The sequence below is a fragment of the Pelodiscus sinensis genome, unplaced genomic scaffold (assembly GCF_049634645.1).
Source record: "Pelodiscus sinensis isolate JC-2024 unplaced genomic scaffold, ASM4963464v1 ctg62, whole genome shotgun sequence".
Taxonomy (NCBI): Eukaryota; Metazoa; Chordata; order Testudines; family Trionychidae; genus Pelodiscus; species Pelodiscus sinensis.
In genome coordinates this window covers 484,275-507,096 of record NW_027465946.1, presented here as the reverse complement: position 1 = coordinate 507,096, position 22,822 = coordinate 484,275, and the positions used below count along the sequence as shown (strand labels likewise).

Below are 22,822 nucleotides of genomic sequence, written 5' to 3'. Positions count from 1 at the left end.
ACAATATTTGAATAGTGATAGAAATGTAGCCGTGTTAGTCTGGGGTAGCTGAAGCAAAATACAGGACTATGTAGCACTTTAAAGACTAACAAGATGGTTTATTAAATGATGAGCTTTCGTGGACCAGACCCACTTCCTCAGATCAAAAAAATGTTTTGATCTGAGGAAGTGGGTCTGGCCCATGAAAGCTCATCATTTAATAAACCATCTTGTTAGTCTTTAAAGTGCTACATTGTCTTGCATTTTACAATATTTGAAAATGTCATCTGTTCCACCAGACCGGGGTGCAGTCTCCTGAAAAGCAGGAATCATGGGAAAGGGTTCATGCTCCTGATGGAGAGGCAGCTCCAGGTGAGACCACGCTGGGGAAAATGGGCCTGAGGTGGGCCTGAGGTGTATACATGCAAGCAGCAAGGGGATTGCACCTCTGGACACAACCTTGACGAGAATGACATTGCGCCCAGTTCTGGGGATCATATTTCAAGCAGATATAAATAGTGGGTGAGGGGGCAGAGCAGAGCCACAAAAATTCTTTCAGGGTGAGAGAAAATGCCTGGCAGGGAGAGACATCAGGAGTGCCGTCAAAAAGAAGATGATTGAGTCAACCACAGTGTCTAAGCACCTCCAGAGGGAAAACATATTGGAGACTAGACCGCCCTTCTATCTCACGGAGAAAGGCAGAACAAGCACCAATGGCTGGAAGTCAAAGCCAGACCAATGTGTGCTGGAAATAAAGCCGCGATTTTTAACAGCATAGGCGAGTCACCATTGCAACGAACACCGCGGGGTCTGCCGGTGATGTGCATTAGCCAAACTCAGCCCAAAGGGATCCAAAGGAAACTCTCTGACCTGTCACATGGATCAGACTAGAGGATCTACCAGGCCCTTCTCGCCTTAAAAATCTATCCACCTGGAAAGTAAGACTCTGTGTGATTGTTCTACCCGGGACCTATCAATATTTCTCTTTTCTAAACCAAAAGATGCCCCTCCACACAAACAAGTCCTTGGGCCCCTTCCAGCTTTCAGACCTCTGAACCTATTAATCATGCCCCTTTAGTCCACAGGCACATGTCTAACAGCAGCTGGGCCCAGCTACTTCAAAAGAATCCTGCCTCTCATCCTGTGGCCATGAGTTCCGCAGGCTAATGTGGCCTGGTATTTAAAAGAAAAGTGTCTCTTTCTTCCACCAGCTTTAATCTGGCCATGTCTGTGTGGCCAGCATTGGTGAGGATGGTTTACCTGGCTAGAGGCAATTATTTCTATCAGATTTTTTTTTAATTTCTGTTGAGATGGGATCAGTTTGGGGGGATGGAGTGGGGGTTAAAGGGTCTTTTTGGTTTGGTTTTGCGGGGATTGTGGCTGGGTTGTTTTATTTTTGTTAAATTTACAACAACAGCTACAAAAATCTATGTCTCAGGCCGGCTTTACTGATAAGCTTCCCCCCTTGAAATGCCTGATGGTTTCAGATTCCACGGGCAGTCTCCATGCTCTGAGACGACCTTTCAGCGGACGCTATGGGACTCCCCATTGGTGGTTCCCGGCCTGCAGCTTGGGACAGCTGTTCTTTGGATCCTTGGCTGTGTGGTTTCTGCTTCAGAAGATTTGAAATGGGGCCAGGCTCTTCTGAGAATCAGAAGGGAACAAAGCAGATGATCAGAGAATGGGCAGAGTTGAAGCCACAATCCGTGTTAAACTCACTGGGGCAGGACGTCTTTCTGGTCTGGGTTTGTACAGCACCTGGCTACCGTAATATATCTAATAGCAGTAAAAATGTACACCAATGTGGGCCTGGGCCATGACTGGGATGCCTAAGAGCTCCCGTAATGTACCTAACAGACAATATTTGCTCTTCCAAACATTCACATCCCATATGCGAAGAAAACCTCCTAAGATCTCTCAACCATTTCCAAGCATCCCGGATTCCAGAAGATCCTGTACACGTGCTAGGGCCCGGCAATGGATTTCCTGGATTTTTTGAGCCAGGGCGTGGGAGTCTAGGGTTGAAATGGGCAAGGAGTGTGCATCACAGGAGGTTGGAAGAAATCCTAACTCTCAATTTGGTGGGGTGGGACATAATATGCCAAGATCCAGAGAACACACAGAAACCTATCCAGGCAGGAGATGCTGAGCAAGGTGTGAGCATGCTGCTTCCCAGTCTTTGCATTGGAGTCCTGGCTCCTAGCCCGCTTCCTGCTCTCACCCCTAGACCCCATGACCCTCCCACAGCTGAGGACAGAACCCAGGAGTCTTGGCTCCCAACCCTGCCCTGCTCAAAGCACTAGATCCCACTCCCCTATCACAGCTGGGAATAAACCCAAGGCCCTCACCCCGTCCCTCACTATAACTACTAGGCCCTACTTGCTCCTAGAGCTGGAATTCAAACTCAGCAGTCCTAGCGCTCAGCCTTCTGCCCCTGGCACTGGGAGAACCCAGCCGTCCTGCCTTCCAGACTTCTGTGCAGGCCCTTCCCGAAATAAAGCATCTCCTGGTTCTATATAAAGCAGAGCCTGCTACACAAAACTGTCCCCAAACTTTAGGAAACAACTGGCCTCCTGAGCAGCCCCAGGTCTCTATCCCAGGCCAACCCCACCACATGAAATGGAAAGAGGAAAGCCTCTTTGTGTGCCCCATCTGGCACAAGCTCCTGTGACTCCCCCAGTGCTGTGCAAACCAGAGCAAAAACTGCCCAGGCTGGAACTGTAACATCTGGGGAAAGCCCCAGCGTGTGCTCCTATTGATCCAGATCTCATGCAGAGAGGAGCAAGGTATGCCAACTTTGGACAAACCTCCCCCAGCATCATGAGCTGATGACATCCCGAGTCTTTCTGTTTCCATACACCTGCCTAAAGCTTTTCGTTTTCCCTTTCCAAGCAGGAGCACTTCTCAAAAGCAAAAACACATTTTCTTTTTGCAAGGTTACAAACAGAAAATTTCTGGGGCATAAAAGTCGTGGAAATGGAGCGACATACACGCAGTCAGCAGCAAAAAGCAGGTGGAAAGGGATTGAAGAGTCCGAAGGAATTGAATCAACACCCTGGCCGCAGCTCTCACAGGTACGGCTTTTCCTGTCAAAACTTCAGTGTGATGGGGAAAACGGGGAAAGGGATGACTAGATGAGTTTTCACAGAAGGAAGGTGCCTGCTTTCCACAGAAGGATTCCCATTTTCCTGGGAAAACTAAAACCAGACGTTTTGGGGGCTGCAAAAGTCTTTCATTTTTGGCCTAAACTTTTCTAATTTTCTTCTGAAAATATTCAGGGGGTTGGTCTAATTTTTTTTAGTTTCTGCCATAAAAAATAAACCAGCTTTTGGTCTCAAATGGTTTTTTCCTTTGGCAGTTTTGGGCCTAGAATGTTCTGAGTTTCAGCTGAAACTTTTCAGGTGCTGACAGCTTTCGGCTTAAATCTTTTTGGCTTTCCCCAGTGTTCAAAGAGAAATATTCAGGTTTCTGCTCTTTAACAAAAAGTCCAAATTCTTGGCAGAATGCCCCCCGCCCCCCCATTTTCCAACCAGCACTAACAGATTTCTTTACATCATTTACAATCTGGGGGAAACTTACCTGCTGAAATGTTTTGGCCAACTTGACTCTAGATGCTTCTGTTGCCGTCAGGTGAACTGGAGTAGCTTTCTGGTCCTTCAGGTTGTAAAGAAGAGGCTGAATTTATAGCAGCGGGATTTGGCCTCATTGATTCCACTGGTGCTACAGCAGTGAGCAGGAAGTTAGAGCAATATTATTAAAACATTTCAGAGAAGGGGAAACTGAGGCACTATCCAGTGTGACCCCACTCAGTGCTCAAGTAAGCTGGCAAGTCAGCGTAGCACTGAGCCACTGTGATTCCTTCCGCTGCTTCGTAGCCCCTGGCCCAGATTCCTGCCTGCTGTCGCGCTAACCACCCCATTACTCAGTTTGCTGATGTAAATGTTGTCAAAAAATAATTGAAATCCAACCTGCGTCTGGCAACGAACGACTTTGCTTGGCAGACCTGGCAAATCCCATAATTACCTTCTTGCCTTTCTTAAAAGGATCGGTTTTTTGCCACCAGCCCAGCCAATATTTTATTTATCTGAGCTCCCCGACACAGTAATTGTGCAATTAGCTCGCTCATCGAGCGCTCCTAACGACTGCCTGGGAGTAAACACAAATTCTGGAGCTTCGTTCTGCTTCGTCTGAAGTCAATGAGAGTCAGGTTCTTTCTTGCTAGCCATCCCGGGGCCACCCCTCCGTCTCTCCCTTCCTCCTCCCCAGACTCACACATCATAGGAACATAGGAGAAAGGCCACAGGGGTCAGACCGATAGTCCATCTAAACCCCGTCCTGTCTTCCGATAGCAGCCAGTGTCAGGTGCTTCAGAGGGAAAGAGCAGGACAGGTAAATAATTAAGTGATCCTTCCCCTGTGACCCATTCCCAGCTTCTGGCAGGAGGAGGGTTAGGAACACGCAGCGAAAGGTTTCATCCCTGACCATTCGGACTGACAGCCTCTGCTGGACCTGTCCTCCAGGCATTTCTCTCATTCTTTTATAACCCATTTATACTTTTGGCCTTCACAGCATCCTCCGTCAAGGCCTGCTGTGGGATCAGCCCTTCCTTATGTTTATTTTAATTCTGCTGCCTCTTAATTTCATTGGGGGATCCCTGGTTCTCATGCTCTAAGAAAGGAGAAAATAACACTTTTTCTTTCGTCCGCTTCGTCACCTCCATCACAATTTTATAGCCATCTCTCATATCCCCCTCAGCCATCTCTCTTCCATGCTGAAAACTCCTCTCCTCCTATGGAAGATGGGCCAGCCCCAATCATTTTTGTTGCCCTCCTCTGGACTTTTTCCAATTCTCTCCAAATCTTTTTGAGAAGGGGCATAAGAACGGCCAGACTGGGTCAGAGCAAAGGTCCATCTAGCCCAGTGTCCTGTCTGCCAACAGTGGCCAGTGCCAGGTACCCAGAGGGAATGAACAGACCAGGGAATCATCAAATGATCCATCCCCTAGTGCCCATTCCCAGCTTCTGACAAACAGAGGCTAGGGACACCTGCCCTGCCCATCCTGGCTAATAGCCATCAATGGACCTATTCCCCATGAATGTATCTAGTTCTTTTTGGAAACTTGTTAAAGACCTGGCCTTCACAACATCCTCTGGCAAGGAGTTCCATAGATTGACTGTGAGCTGTGTGAAGAAATACTTCTTTTTGTTTGTTTTAAACTTGCTACCTATTAATTTCTGTTGGTGATCCCTAGTTCTAGACCCAAAGTGCATGCAGGATTCAAGGCAGATTCATCCCTCCCTCCCCACACACTCCCCTCTATCTGGCCACCCCTTCTTCCCCACAAACCCATCTATTCATGCATCCAGCCATGTAATCCTCCCTGTACAGATCCCCCTCTTTCCCTAGTTCCTTCGAGTTCAATAGAAGCCAATGCCGTTCATTAGGTCGGTGGGCAATTGAAACGTAGAACTGAATGACTGTACACTCGCAATGTCTGTTCTGCGAACGCCTGCCAAGAGTGACGTGTGCTGCCGTGACACAAGGCAAGCAGCCAACTCAATTGCAGCAGCTCGAGGAATAAAGCAACCCTGCCTTGTTGGTATTAATTAGGAACAAAACGTCTTGGCCTGTGTCTGGTGCGGCAGAGCCCACAGTGCCGCTTTCCCGAGGACGCGCGCTTTAGGGTGCATGGAACCCGGCTGCCTTTGTAACGTCAGAGACTTAAACGAGTCACCCTCCCCCATCATCCAGGCCCTCCCTGTAGACGTCCCAGCGCTGTGTTACTTTGCCACCCAGGGAACTGGTCTCGCTTTGGGCATGGCACTCAGCAGGGGCAGGAACGATAAACCAGACACCCAGAAAGCCAGTCCGCAGAGCTTTACGGAGTCTGGACTTTCACACTCGGTGGTTTAGGGACCCTCAGCTCCCTAGGGCAGGAACCAGCTTGTTCTATGTATCCAGGCCCAGGGGGAGCCTGGGTACCATAATACACCTAATAGCAATAAATATGTACAGCATCTGGCACAGCAGAGTCCTGATTTGGGACTGTGGTATCTAGGTTCTACCACAATATACCTAATAGCAACAAATATATACAGCATCTGGCACAGCGTGGAGTTGGTCCTTTGTACTAGGATAATACAACAAATAAATAATGGTGACATTTCCCCTCCTGTTGCAGGGCAGGTATGACCTCTCAGCCCCCCAGAGGGCAGTCTGGGCCCCTGGACTGAGTCACTGATGCTAGCCTGGGCTTCAGGGTAGTAATGCCTAGTGGCCAAAGCCTATGCAACAGCCTTTGGCAGCCCAATTCCCCTCCCTGTCCATCAGCGATGTCTGTAGTGGGTCGGACAGGGTAGGGGGAACCAGACCTTCCTTTCTCCACCAGGTCCCACCCCAGGGCCCTAGGGAACTTACACTTTGCTGCTGAGTCTCGGTCTCTTTCTCCGGTCACTTTCTACCTTTCCGTCCAGTGCAGGGTTTCACTCCGCACCAGCAGCCGGCTGGGGCTCTGCTGAGGTTCCAGCCCTGAGCACATGTCTGCGCTGCCTGGTTCCAGGGGGATCCTGCCCAGCATGAGCGAGGGGACGTGGCTTCCTCTGCCCACTGCATGGGGCAAACCTCTCCAGCTTGGGGGGGGACATGACATACCCCTGGTTACACCGCCACAACCAGTTAGCTCCCCGAGGCCTAGGCGCCCTTTGAGCCTCAGGCATCAGGTGCAGGAAGCCTTGGCAGGCCGGGCGCTTTAGAAGAGCCGTCCCCAGCTGAAGTGCAGCGCCAGTGGGAAATCTGTCCTGGTGGAGCGTGTCCTCTTTCCGTGACTCTTGCAGGAGGGCAGCCCCCTTGCTCCCACTGCAGCTACTGATGTCTCTCCTTCAGAGCACACCCGCACTGCGCTGGAAGCCCACGCCCCCTCCATCCACACACAAGCCAGACTGACTCAGGATCCCCCTGGCCAGGAGGAGGTCAGAACTCTAGTGCTGAGGGGACACAGCTCAAGCTGCAGCCCCCAGCCAGCAGGTCTGTGTAGTGCAGTGTGGATGCCTCAACAGGGCTGCAGGACCCAGAGCCAGCCACTGCAAATCCAAGTTAACAGTGCCGGGTGGATGCACAAGCAAGGGCTTTGGAACGGCAAGCCCAGAAGCCCATGGCTGGCAGGCCCCACTTAGGTGCAGTGTACAGAGGTCTCTGCTCTACCACCCCCTCCTGGTGTGATCCTGGAGGACTCACACAGCAGTGCTGTGCCTCAGTTTCCCCATCTATGAAAGGAGGGTACCAGCACTTCTCAATATGAGACGGTCAGACACAGAAGGACAGTAGAGAGGTTGCATCCACTTGAGCTGACCTAGAGGTTCTGATCCAAATCCTGCTATTGCTGGATCCCACTGGGTGTCTGAGGCTCCTTTGGGTTTCCTTTGGGGCTTCTTCGGTTTGCTGGAAATAGAAAAAAGTCATTTCAAATCGAACCAGAAAGGAAATGTTTCAAGGTTTTTCAGCCCACTGAAAACTCTTTACAAAATAATTAATTTGGGCTAAACAGAAGGCTTCGTTTCACTCCTGACCGCTTTTGATTATGCTTGAAATAAAATGGAAGGAAGTTTGAAAAAGAAAGTCTTGCCAAGCCCTCAAAACTCTTGATTTGGCAAATCAATTTGACCAAACTGACACAAATTGGCAACAAATATTCTGGGGTCGTTGGATCAGCCTTACAACAAATTATTGGCTCAGTAATTTCGCTCTGTTTTAATACTGTGTGATGAACAGAACATACTTAGGAGATTTTTTCTGGATACAGTTACTATGGGCCACAGGCTTCTAGTCTCAGCGCTCTTGCTGGTGTTGGTGGAAACTTTTGCCGAAGGAGCGCCAGCAAAGAAGTGCAGACTTTCCCAATACAGATCCCTTCCTTCCTACGTGGGCCAAGCCTTCCAGGACCTCCGGGATAAATACGTGAGTAGAGGCAGCTCGGCGACAAGACGTAAAACCGCTGTCCCTATCCCCGACGCTGAAGAGTTAGTATGAGGGTGGCGGTAACCCCAGGACTGGAGCCAAATTGTCCATTTCATGCTGCCCCTGGCAGTTTCAGTGGGCGGCAGAAGGAAACGATTGTCACTTCCTGTCCTAACTGGTGGTGCAAACACAGCTTGCGGCTGCCAAGTCGCCATGTGCTGCCCCAGAGGTGGCTGCATCTCCCCACCAGGCGAGGAGTTGTTATAAACAGCGGCAGATCCCACCCCAGAGACGGCAGCATCGCAGGGCTGGCTCCAGGCTAGAGGGCGACCCTGCGTTGCTTGGATGCCCAATGGAAGCAGTTTCGCTGCATGCCCGTCTCGCCTTTCCCCCGCAGAAGGAGCTTGTCTGGGGCCCTGCCGCCATGAACTGCTACATCCGCCTCTTCCGCCACAAGACAGACCAGCTGAGGGTGAGAGAGTCCAGCCTGATTGCCTCCCCCTCTGGCCCATTCCCCCTCATGTCTGCCCCCAAACCCTCCTCCAACCCTCCCCACTACCCTGCCTGGCCAGTCCCACAGACCTTCCCGCTGGCCCCAGGCCCAGTGCCCTGCTACCCCTCCCATCTCACACAGGCATCCCTCTGCTGCACCCGCAGGCATGTCACAGCTTGGTGCTGCTGGAGGAAGAAGTGGATCTGTCCATCAGGCTCATGCAGAACCTCAGTGAATCCGCCATGGCCAACTGGGTGTCTCTACCCCTGGACACCCTGGCCAGCATCAGAGCAGACCTCAGGAGCTGTGTGAGTACCAGCTGTGTGGGGTGAGACTTGGGGGCTGTTTATACGAGGATCCCTGGCCTGGCACTGAGATGCAGCCACCTCTGGGGTGGGACATGGGCACTGCTGGAGAGGAGGGCATTTGTAAGGCCTGCTGCACCATCTTTCAGATCCAGCTGAAGGGCCTGGATCACAGCCTGACTGCGCAGCTATCCAGCTACACCAAATGGCTCCAGAAATCCCACTCCAGAAAAAGAGAGGTGAGACCACAGGACAGCTCCACGGAGCTGTGGGTTTGTCAGCACCTGGCATCTGGACAATCCTGCATGGTGGCCACTGTCTGCTGGCTGGAGTCAGAATACTGCAACCATGTGTCCTATCCCTTCTAGTGTTGACAGCTAGCAGCGATTCTCCTTTAGTTCTATCCCCCAGCGACAAGCTGTAATGTCCACTTTTTATTTCTCTGGTCCCAGGTGTCTGCCAGGTGCTTGGAGCAAGCCATGATGTTCGACATCTTTCGCCTACTGAATGAACATCTGAAGTATGTTGCCGAAAAGGAATCCTGCCACTGAAATCCTTTTGCCAGCCGAGGGAACTTTAGTCCAGACACAGCTACCGAATTGACGTGTGGGGGAGACGAGAGGGAGAAGGGCTGGGCCCTTATATTTATTTTAAGTGCTATATTGTTACATATCAGGAGACAATCCTGGCTCCTGACCGGTGGCAGAGCAGTCACATGGTGAGTCAGTAGCTTGCTCCTGGCTTTTTTTCTCAGGTCAACATTAAGCCTTCAGGTTGCATCTGTGAGTTAGCGCCTCTTGCCAGCCTCTCGCAGGTTTACTAGCAGTTGCCCTGACTCCTGCTTGCCTGCCCCCCGGTAAGAAATTGGTGCTGGGCAGTGCGGTGCCAGTTTCGTGACCTGAAGTGGGTGGAACGTGGTTCTGTATTTTCAAAATATTGAATTTTCAAAACTCGGGCTGCTTCCTTTTCCAGCTTACTTCGAAGGCGACTTTGAAACAGCTGGTTTCTGCTTACTGTGGAGTAGGAGCGCCCAGCTACCCAGCAGAAGACATTCTGCAGTCAGTGTTTTCAGGTGCAATAGGCTGGCCCTAGCTGTAGCAGTGTTACATAACGTGTCTTATTTATGTAATTTATTTTCAGTCCCTGGAATTATTGGGTAATTATTGACATTGGAATTGGGTTAGATATTTATTTATTCCTGGCTCACTGGCTGGGTCATAGTTCATCTGTTAAGAGAGACCTTCCATCCGACATAGTGCAATGAGCCAGCTTATGTGTCTATGCAATGCACAGGCGTGTGTCATATGCCCTACACTGCTTTTTAAAATAATTCTGCATGCGAGTGGCAGGGAGCCCGTGATCTCAGATTGGGGCAGAGTCTGAGCGTCCTGCACTGTGCCATTTTGAATGGTGGTGGGAGAGATTGCCTTTGGCTCTCGAGCATTTCTGGTTGCCGTGTTGTGCCTTATGTGAATGTTAATAAAAAGGCTGGTTAAAAAAAAAATCCAGGTATTTCATGTGCATTACTCTAGGGCATGGGCTGGGGGAGCAGCCCCTGTGTGTGGCCATTTGCACCATTCTTGGGGCTTTCTAATGCCGTCCCAAAAGCAGCCACTGCTGCAGGAAAGGACACGGAGTCTGGAGTAAGACTTGTTAGTACAAGACACAGCAGGGCTCAAGCTGGCCACCTCTGAGCCTTGTAGCGCAAGAACAAGGCCAGCCACAGGGATCAACCCCACGATCCCTGGGCTTAACAACATCAGGCCCCAGCTATTTAGCCGTGGCTGGGCCAGCATCCAGTCATCAGCAGCGCACACCCAGGCCCAAACAGGTTCCACTCCGGAGGGGGTGCTGCTTTGGTGTGGCTGCCGGGCGCCTTGCGAGGACACGCAGGACTGGGAATCTTGTAGGATCTTGACAACATCATGTCCGGGGGCCCTCTCCACAGCCCGAGAATCTCATCTGGCACCGTTTCGCCTTCACTTCCCTTTTCCACCTCTCTGGGCTCCCTGAGACCCCAGGTCAGCCCACAGAAGGGGTCCCTGTCAGAGCGGTGCTCAGCTGGGATTACACTGAGCCATTCCGGGGGACACATCGGCTCTAGGTCTCTCCTAGGCTCACGCCAGGGCCAGAGAGCACGTGCAGTCCAAACGGTGACTCTTGGCACGGCTGCACAGAGCGTGCACAGAAACATCAGCACGGCCTTTACATCCCAGCCCATGCACTGGGTCCTTGGCTGGGAACCAGGAGCGAGGCAGCAGCTGTTCCCTGGTAGGGGACCATAGCACTGCTGTCTAGTTTTGTCGGGGGTCCTTACTGGAGGTGAAACTCAGGGGGCATGCAGGGCACATCAGCCGCCTGACAGGGGTGCCCTAGTCTGGAAAGGTTGAGAGCCTGGCTGGAGGCAACACATGGAAACAGATTCATGTCCCATGCCTTGCGGTCGCCCCCCAGGGACCCGCTGTGCCAGGCGCAGAGAGGCATAGAGAGGGACCGTGACTTGTGGAACCCAGGCATCCGGGACAGCATTCGCCACTCCTAGCAATAGCCTGGCATGCAGGCTAGCTCATCCAACCAGCATCCCACAGCCCTGGCATCACCAACTCCCGCTCTGCCGGGGGGCTTTACAGCCCGGCCCTGGTCGCTGAGAGACGGGAGGGGAGGAATAAGCTACACGCAGCCTGGTTCATCCCATGGGCTTAGCCGCCTGCAGACAGACACAGGGGTCCTTTGAGGCAGGTCTCGTGGGGCAGACGACGGACTCCGGACGCCTGCGTTTCTTTCCCAGCACTAGCTGGCGCATGGGCCAAGTTCTCCTCCTGGGAGCTCGGGCACGGCTGCTTCGGCTCACACGGTGCTGTACTCACAGGCCAGCAGCAAGAGGAGAACTCAGGCATCCTGACTCCCAGGCCGGCTGCATCTCACGTGGAAAAGAGCAGCAAAGCCCCTGGCTCGGTTACAGATTCTCTCTCTGTTCCTCTGGGTCCCTCCATGGTGCCGCCCTGGCCTGCGCCCCATGCAGCGGGCAGTACGGCCATAGCAGGGCTGGACAAGGGCCGGCCAGGGCTCTCCCCCGCCCCCCAACTGCAGCAGCTCTCTAGGACGCACAGGAACGGGCCATTCGCTCCTCTACCCACCCCCAGTCCCAGCTCAGGGGACAGCAGGGCTTGGGCTCTGGGAAGGGTACAGAGTCCCCAGATGGGAGCTGACATTACAGGTGCATGCGGAGCTGCCAGGAGAAGGCCACGTCCTTGGGAACGAGGTTGGCTGGAGCTGGATGAAAGGCTCTGAGCCCCCCATCCTCTGGGGGATGACCAGGGGGTGGACGACTGGGGAAAGTGCACACCTGTCACTGCTGCAGAAGCCAGGGGAGCTTATCGGTGGTTGCAGCTGGCCAGGGAGGGGGGACCGCTCTCCCTCTCTCTCGCTGGGGCGGCGAAAATAAAACTGCAGAGTCCTAGGGCTGCAGGGAGGGCAGGTGGTGGCAGGATGGGGATCCCTATGCTGGGGCCAGGGGGCCGCGTTGCTCATTTCCGCGCTGCCTTACAAGCAGGGAACCTGTGGCACAGCATGAACAAAATGACTCGCCCAAGGTCAGGCGGCAAGTCCAGTGGCGTGATCGGGAGCAGAGCCCCAGGCATCCTGACTGCAGGGCTCCTGGGTGCTGTGCTCTGGGAGGGGAGTGGGATCTAATGGTTAGAGCCAGTAGGGGGTCAGCCGCAGGACTGCTGGGGTCTATCACTTGGTGACAACACAACTGGTTTAGGGAGTTGAGGCTTCTGGATGACTTCCATGCCCTGCTGTGCCTCAGTTTCCCTCACCATACGTCAGGAGGGCAGTAACAGTTCCAACGACCCAGCCCCCTGGGGTAGCAGCGAGTGATCCCGCCCTTCCACGGGGAGCAGCCCTCCCCCCGGCCGACTGCCACAGCACCCAGGTGCCCGCATGGGGCGCTCTCTTGGCAGGACACACCATGTTCCGCCGTGCCACCAGCTTTTCCTTTTCCCACCCTTATCACACCTGCCCCAGCGTCCTTGGGCTCCCCTGGCCTCGGCTGGGGGCTCTATAAACGGGCCCTGCCACGGAGGTTCCCCACATCAGTCCCGGGACGATGGCCGCCACTCAGACCCTGCTCCTCCTTCCCCTGCTCCTGGCCTCAGCCTGGGCCCAGTGCCCGGCGCCAGCGGACCTGAAGAACGCGGACGGGAGCAAGATCTGCGCCCAGCTCTACACCGACAGCAGCCCCTACTACGCCCAGTGCTGCGGGGGCAGCGTGCTGCAGGTACAGCCCGGCGACGACGTGCCCTACCTGACGCTGGCCTGGATTAACAGGGTCTCCTCACTGGTGGTGGCACCACGCTGCGAACTCAACGTGTGGTCCAGGCTGGGGAAGGAAGGCTACACCCGCAAGTTCAACAGTGGGATAGTGTATCGGCTGGAGGAGCTCAAGAAGGGGCTCTTTGGGAACTGGGACAACTCCATTTCTGCCTACTACTGCAAATGTGCCTGAGGCAAGGCTGGGACAGAGGCAGCAAGACCAAGAACTGGCCCCCACTGACACCTGACCTTCCACTGGGCCACGCCTGTATCCCACTGCTAACACCAAACCTCCAGTCGGACCAAGCCTTCATCCCACCGCTGACACCTGACCTTCCACTGGGCCATGCCTGTATCCCACTGCTAACACCAAACCTCCAGTCGGACCAAGCCTTCATCCCACCGCTGACACCTGACCTTCCACTGGGCCATGCCTGTATCCCACTGCTAACACCAAACCTCCAGCCAGACCAAGCCTTCATCCCACAGCTGACACCTGACCTTCCACTGGGCCACGCCTGTATCCCACTGCTAACACCAAACCTCCAGCCAGACCAAGCCTTCATCCCACAGCTGACACCTGACCTTCCACTGGGCCATGCCTGTATCCCACTGCTAACACCAAACCTCCAGCCGGACCAAGCCTTCATCCCACCGCTGACACCTGACCTTCCACTGGGCCACGCCTGTATCCCACTGCTAACACCAAACCTCCAGCCGGACCAAGCCTTCATCCCACCGCTGACACCTGACCTTCCACTGGGCCACGCCTGTATCCCACTGCTAACACCAAACCTCCAGCCGGACCAAGCCTTCATCCCACCGCTGACACCTGACCTCCAGCTGGGCCAAGCTCTTATCCCACCACTGAGACCAAGCCTCCAGCCACGCCAAGCCTTTATCCCACAGCTGACACCAAACCTCCAGGTGGACCAAGCTTTTATACCAGCACTGATACTTAATCTCTAGCCAGACGGCCCGCATCTCTGACTGCAATAGCATTCAGCACTTGCACCCCACTGTGCCGTCCACTTCTGTGAAGACCTATCCCACAATGCCTGAGTGTGCACTGCCAGCAAACAGCACCATGGATTTTTTCCACCTCTCCAGCTTCCTCTGTGGCTGAGGCTTCTGGGATGGCGTTAGCCCAGCTCTCGCAGGTGCGCTGTCCTTGTCTGATTTGCCAGCAAAAAACCACCAGTGGAAAAGTATTGGGAAGCAGCGTAGCGCAGCTGGTAAATTCCCCTTGAAATCTGAAAATCCCTTTGTAGGGGCTGTATTAATTTGAACTTCATGCCGCACCCAACATGCTCTGGGTGGCACTAAACACCAATCAGCTGGTATTAATGGATACATCACAAACTGCACCTTTTAGCTGCTGGGAGTCACCTAATGCAGCATCCATTTAGCATCCAGAGAGGTCAGCTGCTCTACTTAGTACAGCCAAGTGGCTGGACATCTTCAGGCTGATTTACCTCCTGGAACCCTTCTCAGCCCCTGTACCTCAGCTGTGATCACACCTTGCCTTGCAATAAATGTAACTGCAGTGATGAGACAGTACTAGTCATCACTAGCTCGTCCCACAGCAGGCTGGGAAGGAGGGTGGTGCCATGGTCCCCATCTCACGCATGGGGAAACTGAGGCCCTGGAGGTTTTTCGCCTTCCTCTGTAGCATGGGGCACAGATCACAGCTGGAGGATTCTCTGCATCTTGGGGTCTTTAAACCATTTGAAGGCTTCATTATCTGAGCTCTAGGTGAGAGGATTATTCCAGGAGGGGGTGGGTGATTCTGTGGCCTGCGTTGTGCAGGGGGTCAGACTAGATGATCGTAATGGTCCCTTCTGACCTCAAAGTCTATGAGCTTGCTGCCTCTCTCATTTGCTCCTCAGCCTGAATTTACGTGTCTGAGCCCCTTCCAGTGAATGTATCCTCCTGCAAGGCAGGGCAATGCTAAGATCACCTTTGTACAAAGCAGGGGAAACTGAGGCACGAAACAACTCAGGCCGGGTCTGCGGCGGGACGCGTTGGCAATGTTGCTTGGGAGAGCAATTGCTGGGGGTGGCTTCTAGAGCAGCAAAGGCTCTAGGACCCGGGCAGTGGTAGCAGCACTAATGCCTTTTCCCAGGTGCTGCGCCCCTTTCTCACTCCCTGGGGACTGTCTCCAGCAGTGGTGGCAAGCGGCGGAGGCACCGTTCAGTACAGCCGCCACTGGAGCCCCCCACCCAGCTAGGCTGCACGAATGCCCCCACAACGCACAGAGAAAGACACCAAAGCCAAACCCTCCCCACGTGGTACCCTTGGAACATCCCCTCCCTCTCGCACCCCTTCCTTAAGCAGTACCCGTTCGCTCATTGGCTCCCCACGGCAAGCGGAGAAACACCAGCCCTTGCCCCCTGGGCCGATGTACCCAGCCCCCAGCCGGCGTTCGACTGCGGAACAGCGAGCTAGCTGCCACGCTGGGCCCACGAGGCAGCGTTTAGGCCAAGCGATGGTCTCACCATGCTGGCTATCACGGCTCCTAATGTGCCGGCTTCTCCCTGGACACCTGGGCTGTCCCCTCTGCGGGTGTCTTCACTGGTGGGGGGCAAAGCCGGGACCCCCTGTTACTTCATACCCTTGGGCCAGTCGCTCGCTGGGCTGCAGAGCCCCAGTGCTCTTTGCAAGACAGACACTGCAGGGCTGGGGCGCCCCGGCTGGACAAGGGCTGCACCCCCTGGGGCTGGTCACCGCCCCCTGGCAGTGAATCCGGGGCCACACCCCAGGGAGCCCGGCCCCTCACAGGCTCCAACGGGATGCGGCCTGAGCCACAACGTCTGTCAGGCAGCCAGGGCCCCCCTAGCCAGACATGAGCTATGCAGCTGCATAGGGCACCCGAAAGTGTGGGGCCCCAAAGCTTTGGGGGCCCCCATGCTCGTCTGCCTGGGGGTCTGCCTCAGCTGGTTCCTCCCTGCCCCCCCCCCCACCCCAGGCTGCTCTCTCCTGTCTGCTCCGGGGCTTCTCCCTCCTCCTGCCTCCACGGGCATGTCACACGGGTGTAGCTTGGGGAACCTGGGCAGGCTGCACCCCTCAGAGTGCGGCCCAGGCCAAAGTGGCATGCCCAGGAGACTGAGGAGGTCTTTAGTGAAAGCCCTGAGCACCAGACACTGATGCAGGGATTGTTTATACAGGGATCCTTCATCAGGTGCACAGATGCAGCTGCCTCTGGGGTGGGGCACAGTGACTATAGAGAGAGCCTCTCGCCCAGCACAGTGATGCAGGCACCTTAGTGGTGGGGCACAGCAGCATTTAACACAGGGATCCCCTGTCTGGAGTCGAGATGCAGCTACCTCTGGGGTGGAGCACAGCAGCTGTTTATACAGGGAACCCGCGCCCAATGCTGGGTTGCAGCCACCTCTGGGGTGGGGGTAGCACTCAAGAACCACTTGCTTTTGCATACCACAGGGGCAGGAGGAACTGGAGATAAGGCAAGTAAACAGGCCGTAGGCTCCCAGAAAACACCAGACAATCTTTAATGCCACTACCCAGGTCACACCTCAAATGTAGGTCCCCTGAAAGTTGCAACAGGGGAAACCGAGGCACATCCCTGCAGCGCCTTGACCCAGTGTCACAGACCAAATAGGAATCAGACGTGCAATCCACGGACCCCAGGAGTCCTAATAACCCCTCCCATTCTCTAACACCTAGATCCCACCGCCCCCACCCCTCCAGAGACAGAAATAGATTCCCAGGATCCTGGCTCCCAAGCCCCCCCATTGCTGTAACCACTAGCCCCACTACCTATACGAATGGCTTCTCTTGGGAGCTATCCAAGAAGTCAGGCTGACCTGACAGGCCTCTCACAGTCCCAGCTTTGCCCCCCAGCACGGGGCAGCGAGCCAAGGACAGGACTCTCTTCCCGCAGTGAATTCAGCTCTGGCCTTTGAACAGGAGGGATTGAAACGCACCCTGCCCCGCACCCCGGCTGCCAGCCTGTCTGTCAGTCCCGCAGCTGCACGGAAACGCTGCTGTCCGTCACTCGGGTGCGGCGCCAGCCCGGCGTCTCTGCGTCCAGACTCCGGTGCTGGAAATGGACATAACGCACTCCCGGGCCGTAGTCGTGGAACACGTGAGCCACCTTGGAAAGGGCAAATCACAGGGGGCTGAGCCCACAGGCCCCAGGAGACACCAACTCCGGCCCAGCACCATGTCTGCCCCACCCCAGTCCCAGCCGCCCTCCCTCCCATCCACCCACTGCTTTGGTGGGGCCCACGCCCCAGGGACCAATCGGTAATGTGTGTGATACCGATTAGTGCCTCAGTTTCCCTCAAGTCATGGCAGTTGTGGGCCTGCCTTGGTGGGCCCTTGGGGGTCTCCTGGGACATAGATCAGATCCCATGTATCCAAGACACCCCACCCTGCTACCCCTGAGCTGCAGGGCTCCCTGGGCAGGGGGAGGGGCGTCACATCTCCTTACATGGCACCAGTTCTTCTTTTCCTGGGACTTCCCATCCTCGGGACCCTCGTGGTGGAATTCCTGCAGGGATGTCTGGCCATCGGCAGCCAGCAGCCTGGCGTCCAGCTTGTACACAACCTCAGCCAGCCGGCTGTCCTCGTACCTGCGCCAGAGGGAGGGAGTGAACGGCCCCAGCCAGCTGCCAAGGTCTGGGGAGACCGGGAGAGCTGAGCTCCATTACAGCGGGTGGGGGGAAAGGACACAAGAAATCCTGGTTTTCACTGGTGGCCTGTGCAGCCCCAATCCAATTGTGACTACACGGGGCCACGGCTCAGACCCACGCCCACGGCCCGTCCCGGGGGCATACCACGAGGCAAAGCCTAGGCCAGAGTGGGGGAGGGAGGAGGCAGGACTGGCCTCAGTTCTGGGTGGGGGAGTGGGATGTAGTGGTTAGAGCCGGGTCTCCCCCTCCAGCTCTGGGAAGGGAGTAGAGTTCAAAGGTTACTGCAGAAAGGCTGGGGTGTCAGGACCCTGGAATTATTGCCGATGGGGAAACCGAGGCATGAGAAGGGACCTAATCTGCCCACAGTGGCCCAACATGCTGAGCCAGGAATGGACTCAGGTGTCCCTATTCCCAGCCGAACGCCCTTCCCACTGCCCCACGGTCCTTCCCGCCCCACAGCTGGGAGAGAGCTCTGCACCCCGTTCTACCCAGCCAAGGCACTGCCCCACAGCCCTGGCCAGCACCCCCACGGCATCCAGTTCTGGGCTCCAGGTTGGCACCATGAGCTGGCCTGAGCCTAGGGCTCCAGGCACAGGGGAGGCAGTGACAGGTGCGCACTCAGAGCCATACCAGTCCATGACGGTGATGTTGGGCTGGTAAGAGTCCAGAAGCTCCTCCCACAGCCCCTCCGACAGCAGGTCAACCCGCTGCTCTTTGATGCACCAGCTGCAAGAAAGGGGGGAAGGGATCAGGGGGAGCAGCACAGCTGGGAACCGCAGGGGAGAGCATGCAGGGTAGGGGGCATCTTTCTGTCCCGTGTAGCACAGGTGCAGCGGGGCTCCTAGGTGCTACCGTAATGCCCCTAATAGCAATAAAAAGGTACCACCGCGGCGCAATCTTGGGCCATGACTGGGGCCCCTTGAGGATACCGTAATGCCCCTAATAGCAATAAAAAGGTACCACCCCGGCGCAATCTTGGGCCATGACTGGGGCCCCTTGAGGATACCGTAATACCCCTAATAGCAATGAAAAGGTACCACCCCGGCGCAATCTTGGGCCATGACTGGGGCCCCTTGAGGATACCGTAAAACCCCTAATAGCAATGAAAAGGTACCACCCCGTCGCAATCTTGGGCCATGACTGGGGCCCCTTGAGGATACCGTAATGTCCCTAATAGCAATAAAAAGGTACCACCCCTGGCGCAATCTTGGGCCATGACTGGGGCCCCTTGAGGATACCGTAATGTCCCTAATAGCAATAAAAAGGTACCACCCCTGGCGCAATCTTGGGCCATGACTGGGGCCCCTTGAGGATACCGTAATGTCCCTAATAGCAATAAAAAGGTACCACCCCGGCGCAATCTTGGGCCATGACTGGGGCCCCTTGAGGATACCGTAATGTCCCTAATAGCAATGAAAAGGTACCACCCCTGGCGCAATCTTGGGCCATGACTGGGGCCCCTTGAGGATACCGTAAAACCCCTAATAGCAATGAAAAGGTACCACCCCTGGCGCAATCTTGGGCCATGACTGGGGCCCCTTGAGGATACCGTAAAACCCCTAATAGCAATGAAAAGGTACCACCCCGTCGCAATCTTGGGCCATGACTGGGGCCCCTTGAGGATACCGTAATGTCCCTAATAGCAATAAAAAGGTACCACCCCGGCGCAATCTTGGGCCATGACTGGGGCCCCTTGAGGATACCGTAATACCCCTAATAGCAATGAAAAGGTACCACCCCGGCGCAATCTTGGGCCATGACTGGGGCCCCTTGAGGATACCGTAATACCCCTAATAGCAATGAAAAGGTACCACCCCTGGCGCAATCTTGGGCCATGACTGGGGCCCCTTGAGGATACCGTAATACCCCTAATAGCAATGAAAAGGTACCACCCCTGGCGCAATCTTGGGCCATGACTGGGGCCCCTTGAGGATACCGTAATACCCCTAATAGCAATGAAAAGGTACCACCCCTGGCGCAATCTTGGGCCATGACTGGGGCCCCTTGCGGATACCGTAATGCCCCAATAGCAATGAAAAGGTACCACTCCGGCGCAATCTTGGGCCATGACTGGGGCCCCTTGCGGATACCGTAATGCCCCAATAGCAATGAAAAGGTACCACCCCTGGCGCAATCTTGGGCCATGACTGGGGCCCCTTGAGGATACCGTAATGCCCCAATAGCAATGAAAAGGTACCACCCCGGCGCAATCTTGGGCCATGACTGGGGCCCCTTGCGGATACCGTAATACCCCTAATAGCAATGAAAAGGTACCACCCCGGCGCAATCTTGGGCCATGACTGGGGCCCCTTGCGGATACCATAATGCCCCAATAGCAATGAAAAGGTACCACCCCTGGTGCAATCTTGGGCCATGACTGGGGCCCCTTGAGGATACCGTAATACCCCCAATAGCAATGAAAAGGTACCACCCCTGGCGCAGTGGGATCTTGCTTTATAACTGGTGCTCCTGGGCGCTGCCCTAAGGCAGCTAATGAACAATGCTAATGCTGTTGATAGAGGCAGCTGGATTCCAAGTCGCCCTGCGGCCCCCTCAGGGTGGCCGGCACCAGGGCTGCACTAACCCGATGCCCACCCAACTCCTGCCCTCTGGATCACACCCAGGGAGGCGCACACCCGGCTCACCCGCTTGAGCTGCTTGGGGGGTAGGGGCCCCCACTTCAACGGCTCAGTCACCAGTAGCCACCTGCCCCCCTCATCCCCGGGCAGAGCCCCAGGCAACTGCTCACCTGAAGCACGGATCCCCAGAGCCAGGCTTCCTGACGCCCGCCTTGGGAGGGAGCTGCTCTGTGCTGATGGCCCAGCCACTGAAATTACCTTGGGAAGAAGGGTTATAGGGAGAGTAAAAGCTGCAGAGTGAAGGGAGACTTGTCCCAGAAGCCAAGGGCACAAGAAATGCAGCTGACTCTGGGGTGGGATGTGGCAGCCGTTTATACAGGGATCCCTGGCCCGGAGCTGCGATGCTGCTGAGTCTGGGGTGGGACGTGGCAGCTGTTTATACAGGGATGCTGCTTCCCCCAGGAAACCAAAGAGCACCTTGCTAGCCCCACCGAGGAGGCTGTGAAGCAAACCGAGAGCTTTCCTGCCTGATTCTGCCCCCCGCTCCCGGACACGCATCCTGGCAGCTCCTAGGCCCAGGCTCCCCTTCCCAGCACTTACCCAAGGACTCCAGCGGTGCCCGGGGGCTGTTGGGAGGCAAGGAGGGAGCTGGCTCTGAAATGTTCACACCTGACCAAAGAACAAAATAGACAAGTCACCTCCCAGCTTAGGCACCACCCACCAGGATCAGAGACACGCCTCCTCCCCCTGGCTGTTTCTCAGTGGTTAGCGTCAGTCAGGGTGCCTGGCCTGTAGCTCAGTCCATGAGGAGATGGGGACTAGTGGGTAGAGGGGGACTGCGAGTCAGGACTCCTGGCTTCCCTGTGTGCCTTTGGTCAAGCCACTTCCCTGCTCAGTGTCTCGCTTCCCCCACAAGGGGAGCAGCTGGGGTGCTTGGGGCTGGAAGAGGCCGTGGGGGGAAGAGCCATTTGTAAGTGGGGGAGGGACAGGAGGCAACAACGCTGATTCATCAGTCCTCTGGAGCAGTCTGGGAGCAGCTGCTCCGATGGCCCCGGGGGCTGCGACTGGCATGGGAGCTACATTCCCTCTCCTCCAGAGAGCTGAGCTGGCGAGCTCGGGCAGGCTCCAGCGCCTCCTCCCCTGCCACGGACCATGTTCAGCAGAGGCCTCCCTAGAAATGGGGCTGCCTTTGGGGTGCAGGAATGAGAGATGGCAACACCCTCAGGGGCCCACAGCACAACTCCCACAGGGAGGAACATCGCCTGAGAGGCAGCTGCCTCTGGGGTGGGGCACGGCAGCCATTTATACAGGGATCCCTCAACCAGCAGTGAGCTGTGGCTGTCTCTGGGGTAGGACGTGGGGGCTACAAAATCCCTCCCCCTGCACTGACAATCAGCTGCTGCTGGGGTGGGCGGTGACAGCTGTTCACACAGAGCTGCCTCCGAGGTCTGGTGCAACAGCAGAACTGCCACCCAGTGCAAGCAGCTCTGGGGAGGAGCACAGCCGCTAGGGACACAAAGCCCTCCCCAGCTTCGATGCAGCCACCTCTGCAGAGGGGCAGGTGCTGCGCAGCCCTCCTCTGTCCGGGTGGGCAGGGACTGCCTTTCCCGTGCTGCAGCCCCGGAAGTGCTGCCGTTCGGACCGGTTCCTGGAGCGAGCGAGGCAGGAACTCCCCAGCAAGTCAGGCTCCCCCGGGCACATTCCGGAGCCCAGGGTTGGGGATCTCGGAAAACAGCTCCAGCGAGTGTCCTCTGGGAGGGGAATCTCCCCACAGCCCCGCAGTCCCTTTATCACCCGCTCGCCCCTCCTCAGTGCCCTCCCCTGCCTGGCTGGCAGCCCTGGGAGCTTCTCAGGGCAGAAAACGCAGGTCTGTGCCTGCAGCCCCTGGGGCGCCAGGCCCTGCCAGTCCCCACCGGACACTTGCACCTTCCCCCACCAGCCTGGGCTGACGGGCCAAGGAGGCCTGGAGCAGCAGGGGGTTGGCTGGCTGGGGGGGGGGGACAGAAGTTACCTTCAGGGTTGGGGCTCTGCAGCAGGTTCCTCTCGAAGGGCTTGCGCTCACACAGGCTTTTCCAGTCGGGGGCCTGGGGCAAGGGGACCCCCCTGCGGCCCAGCTCCCAGGTCTCTTCGAACTGCTGCTTCCAGTTGGGCTGCTGCACCTCAGGGGAGCGGGGCACGGCCTGGGCCCGCAGCTGCTGGGACGCCATGGTGCAGGTGTGCAGGGCTGGCAGGGGAGCTGGGATTCCTGCCTGGGCTGCCCCACCCTGCCCAGGGGAGGAGGAACAGGAAGGGTTGTGGGGCAAGCCCCAGGGTGGGGGATCCAACCGTGCGAGGGGGCGGTGATGACACGGGCTGTGGGCAGGCCTAGCACGTACACAGGTTGTGCAAGACACTGAGACGTGGCTCCCAGGAGAGCCCTCGGCTCTGTGGGGCCAGCTGCTGCCAGTCCCTCCCCCCTGCCTGCAGCCCCAGGCGCCCCCCAGCCCTGCTGGCGCTCCACACTCCCACCCTGCAGCCCCCGCCAGCCCAGCCTTGGGCTCC

At 56.0% G+C, this 22,822-nt stretch overlaps 3 protein-coding genes and 1 long non-coding RNA gene across 4 annotated transcripts; 2 read left to right on the top strand and 2 right to left on the bottom strand.

Moving 5' to 3' along the window:
- Window positions 1-283: 283 nt before the first annotated feature.
- Window positions 284-8,419, bottom strand: LOC142825309 (uncharacterized). Its single transcript, XR_012899745.1, has 3 exons — window positions 6,397-8,419; window positions 3,559-3,699; window positions 284-1,623 (listed from the first exon to the last, which is right to left on the bottom strand). It is a non-coding gene; the product is annotated as an uncharacterized LOC142825309 (long non-coding RNA).
- On the top strand, window positions 7,783-9,484 carry LOC142825308 (interferon lambda-3-like). The gene is made up of 5 exons (XM_075917246.1): window positions 7,783-7,932; window positions 8,330-8,404; window positions 8,590-8,733; window positions 8,880-8,969; window positions 9,183-9,484. Exons 1-5 carry the CDS (start codon window positions 7,783-7,785, stop codon window positions 9,279-9,281), a joined length of 558 nt encoding a protein of 185 aa, XP_075773361.1. The 3' UTR covers window positions 9,282-9,484.
- Window positions 9,485-12,803: 3,319 nt separating this feature from the next.
- Window positions 12,804-14,595, top strand: SYCN (syncollin). The gene has a single exon (XM_075917247.1). The coding sequence runs from the start codon at window positions 12,842-12,844 to the stop codon at window positions 13,238-13,240; it is 399 nt and encodes a 132-aa protein (XP_075773362.1). The 5' UTR covers window positions 12,804-12,841; the 3' UTR covers window positions 13,241-14,595.
- A 1,937-nt stretch (window positions 14,596-16,532) lies between these two features.
- LOC102457409 (F-box only protein 50) lies at window positions 16,533-22,709 on the bottom strand. The gene is made up of 6 exons (XM_075917218.1): window positions 22,293-22,709; window positions 20,882-20,950; window positions 20,452-20,539; window positions 18,333-18,428; window positions 17,501-17,642; window positions 16,533-17,161 (listed from the first exon to the last, which is right to left on the bottom strand). The coding sequence occupies exons 1-6, from the start codon at window positions 22,486-22,488 to the stop codon at window positions 17,024-17,026; spliced, it is 729 nt and encodes a 242-aa protein (XP_075773333.1). The 5' UTR covers window positions 22,489-22,709; the 3' UTR covers window positions 16,533-17,023.
- Between the last annotated feature and the right edge of the window lie 113 nt (window positions 22,710-22,822).